Source organism: Lithobates pipiens, unplaced genomic scaffold (genome assembly GCF_037356315.1).
Source record: "Lithobates pipiens isolate NorthernLeopardFrog02 unplaced genomic scaffold, aLitPip1_a1.2 Scaffold_16, whole genome shotgun sequence".
NCBI classification, from domain to species: domain Eukaryota; kingdom Metazoa; phylum Chordata; class Amphibia; order Anura; family Ranidae; genus Lithobates; species Lithobates pipiens.
This window is the reverse complement of record NW_027507748.1, coordinates 455,185,578-455,189,707: the sequence shown is the minus strand read 5'-3', so window position 1 is coordinate 455,189,707 and position 4,130 is coordinate 455,185,578. Positions and strand designations below refer to the sequence as shown.

Sequence of the window (4,130 nt, the reverse complement as noted above, 5' to 3'; positions counted from 1 at the left end):
TAAATAGTGAGGAAAGGATAGAACTTTAAGAAGAGAAGCATAGAGAGAAAAAACACATGAAATGAATGCTAGAGCTCCACCTGTATGCTTCAAATGAAAATACAAATTGCAAATAATATTTTTAAACTTTTTTCTAGTTTTAGCCATAAGGATTAAAAAAAAAAACAAAAAAAACATGCAAAGTGGCCACACCATCCTTTCAACAGGTGTCACCAAATAGCTACCGGCTGAACTCACTGTTTGACAAATGCAGGTATTGCGCTTGCAAAGAAGGGAGACATTTGACAGCAGAAAAAATATAAGGAAAAAAAAACATTTTGGTCACTTTATGCCCTGTACACGCGACCGGTTTTCCCGTTGGAATAAACTCTGAAGGTTTTTCCAACAGAATTCCACTGAAACTGTCTTGCATACACACGATCAGCGGTGACCTACAACACATACGACAGGACTAGAAAAAGAAAGTTAAATAGCCAGTATCCAATAGCTTCCATCTCATACTTGCTTCAGAGCATGCTTTGTTTTTGGTCCTTCGAAACAGCATACAGACGAGCGGTTTTCCCGATAGGAATTGGTTCCGTCGAGAAGATTTAGAACATGTTCTATTTCTAGGTCTGTCAGAATTTTCGAAAAAAAAAAAAAAAAAAAGTCAGATGAGGCATACAAACGTTCAGAATATACGATGAAAAGCTCCCGTATGACTTTTTCTGTCGGACATTCCGCTTGTGTGTACACGGCATTAAAATTGCTGCCTACCATATACATGGCAGAGAAATCCATTAATCTGGTTGTAGGCTTTACCAAAATGGCAGCTAATGACCCCAGTTATGGATGCCTTCTTTCTGCTTTGTGAAATCTGATATCATTTTTCTTATTGACATTGCTGTCCACAAAAGCAAAAGCATGTGCGAAACATTTGTTTTCAACATTGCAGATATTACATACTGTAGTTTTATTAAATTGATTGCTTTTTCAATCGATACATACTTTAAAATACATAACCATTAAGAATTGAGAACAGTAAGAATAGGAAGGTGTTGGTATCTTTGCAAAACAAGTTGTGTATTAATTTCTAGACTCTAATAATAATAAATAAAATCTGACTGTAGCTGTCGCAGAACCATGCATATATTGTATATATTGATATTCTGTATTGTAGTTCTTCCTGTTGTCATTTCCTCAAACTGTTTCCCTTGGTATAAATCAGTGAAGATCTTTTTTCCTGACAATGGGTCACAGCAGTCATAAAAAAGCCTGGTGTCTGCCTTGCAATACATCAAATGTTTCACAGGGAAAGATTGGCGCTGGAAATGTTACTTCTTTTCTACACTCTACTAATTAATGATGGGCAAGCAAATATCAATGAATTTGAAGGTAACTTCAATTATGCTTTTAGTCTGACAGCTGCAGGAGAAGTATTGGGACTTTGTTTTCTTTTTAGAATAAATGTATTTTTTTAATTTGTATTTACATGGCGAATGACATAAAATCACGGCTGTCATTTTTTTTAAATGTAAGGTAAGGGTACATTTGGTATTTCAATTTGATGTCATTGTTATAATGCTCTGCTACAATTTATAGTACTGCATAAGAGTTCAACGTCACTTGCTTGACTGGTCACAGGAATTGTAAAGACTATTACTATAATCGTTATAAGGAGAAATTTTATCTTTGTTTAATGCTTACTAGATATGCATGTATACCATGGCTATGCATGTAGAAACCAACAGTTTTAGATGTGTGTGTGTGTTAGAACCTCTGTCAGAGTTGTATTGCTGTCTGTGTGCTCAATGGAGAGATAAACTTTGTCTGTTTGTCTATTGTCCCAAAAAGTGGGAAAAAAAAACTACATTTTAAGATGACACCAAAACAGGAGAAGAGAGGTTATTTTCCAATGAGAACACTTGATCATGTAACTATTGTCTAAGATGGGATTTCCCTTATTTTGGAGAGATTTTCTCTTACATCCTGTTGTGTCTATGGGAATACATTCTCTCTAATGAAATACAGACAGCAAAAATAAAACAAAGACAACCAACAGGGGTTTTAACTATTCCCTAGCCTATATGTAACTAAAAAAGTTTGGGCTTCAATATGCTTTAATATATAAAAACTTTGTATTAATTTAGATACATGGGGACAACTCTTATTGTTTTTGGTATCTTGCCACTGATTACAAATAGACTTTCTACAGTAAAGATTGGTAGCCAAAGACCATGTGTATGTAGGTCGTCTATGCTATAAGCTAACAACATGTTTTTTGTATTAATGGCAAGAGTTACTTTTTATTAAAATAATAATGTGATATGATAATGCTAATATGTGTCCTGTTGATTCATGTGAAGTGTGAATACTTGATAGGCTCACTTTAATCTCAGTTGCTACACAAGCTGCTGGGGCTATTACTGGTTTTAAGCAAATTTAGCAGTTTGTGACAATTGTTGTGGCTATGCAGTAAGTCAAACTAACTGCTTTGGTAAAATAAATATGATCAGTTTCAATATAGAAGGGGAAACATTTGGTTGCACAACCATTTACGGATAGGTGTGTGCAGCCTATTGCATTAGGGTATTCACCCCAAAGCTCAAACATACGTGTGTGTGTGTGTGTGTGTGTTTTATATACATACATATACATACACATAAAACACACACACTCTTAACCCCCCTGACGGTATTCCCGAGTCTGGCTCGGGGTGGAATTTTTATACCAAAAGCGGTAACCCCGAGCCAGACGGGACCGCATCACTGGATCCAGGAGGATGTTTACTTACCTTCTCCCTCGGATCCAGCGATGTCCCCGAGCTGTACGAGTGAGCCATGTCTCGCTCGATCTATCACGGAGACGATCTCCGTGCCCTGCGAGCGTTGTGACGCACGGGGACGGAGATCGGCGCCAAATTCAAAAAGTAAAACACGCACTATACATACAGTATAATGTAATCTTACAGATTACATTGCTGTATGTAATTATTTCACATCCCCTTTGTCCCTAGTGTCTGTCAAGTGCCCTGCATGCAGTTTTATATAATAAAAACTGTTCTTTATGCCTGGAAACTGGAGATTGTCCATAGCAACCAAAACTGTCCCTTTACATCAAAAATGATTTTAGACCAGCTAGAAAACAGCGATAATAAATTAGAATCACTCGCAGAATTGAGGGATAGCGATTATGTAATGACAGAGACAATTCTGCAACTGAGCAAATTTCAGTGTTTTCGATTTGATTACATTATTGAATCACTTTTATTATTGTTATATTATTATTTGGTACAGTTATTATATTATAATTTATGATTTCATTTTCAAACTTTATCATACCCGGGATGTCTGCTAGACTCTGGTTTGGACAGATTTAAGTGAGTTATTCCTAAGAATTACAGACTACAATATAAAACGCCAAATTTTCATGCAAAATAATTGTACCGCTTTTAGCACCTAAAATCTGAAATAATCATACCGCCAGGGAGGTTAAGCAGCCCAAAGATTATACCATTTTCTTTTTTTCCACCACAGGTAGAAGGAAAGGAAAGAAAACCACTCAATTCCCCCATTATCACACTTAGGCTCGGTTCACACAGGGGCGACACGACTTGCCGTGCCGCGACCTGACAAGTCGCCCCCGTTCTGTACTACGGAACCGTTCTAAGAGGAGCGACTCGAGTCGCTCCGACTTAGAAAAAAGGTTCCTGTACTACTTTTGGGCGACCTCGGGCAACTTGCATTGACTTCTATACAGAAGTCATTTGCAAGTCGCCGCTGAGGTCGCGGCAGGTCGCGGCACGGCAAGTCGTGTCGCCCCCTGTGTGAACCGAGCCTTAGTGTTGATGGGGCAATCCCTCATGATGCGTTATTGTATTCTCACAATGGGAGGTTTCCCTGCAATCAGAATATAATAACCACTGCTGTCAGCTATAGCCACCGGAAGAAAGAAAGAAAGAAAGTAAAGGGAGAAGGTAATAAAGAAAAAAGAGAGAGAGAGGGAGAAAAAAAGAGAGAGGGAAAGAAGTAAAGGGAAAAAAGGAGAGAGAGTGAGAAAGAAAGGAGGAGATAAAGAAAGAGAGAGTGAGAGAAGGAAAGAAAAAAGAGAGAGAGGGGGTGAGAAAGAAAGGAGAGAGAAAGAAAGAGAGA

General features: G+C 37.8%; 1 protein-coding gene across 1 annotated transcript in view; it reads left to right on the top strand.

Moving 5' to 3' along the window:
• The first annotated feature begins 1,232 nt into the window (after positions 1-1,232).
• The window catches only part of LOC143983303 (cytokine receptor-like factor 2), a 59,407-nt gene continuing 56,509 nt past the window's right edge, over positions 1,233-4,130 (top strand). Inside the window, exon 1 of the mRNA XM_077482828.1 lies at positions 1,233-1,374. Within this exon, the coding sequence (XP_077338954.1) occupies positions 1,281-1,374 (94 nt within the window). The 5' untranslated portion in view covers positions 1,233-1,280. The remainder of the gene's footprint in view (positions 1,375-4,130) is intronic.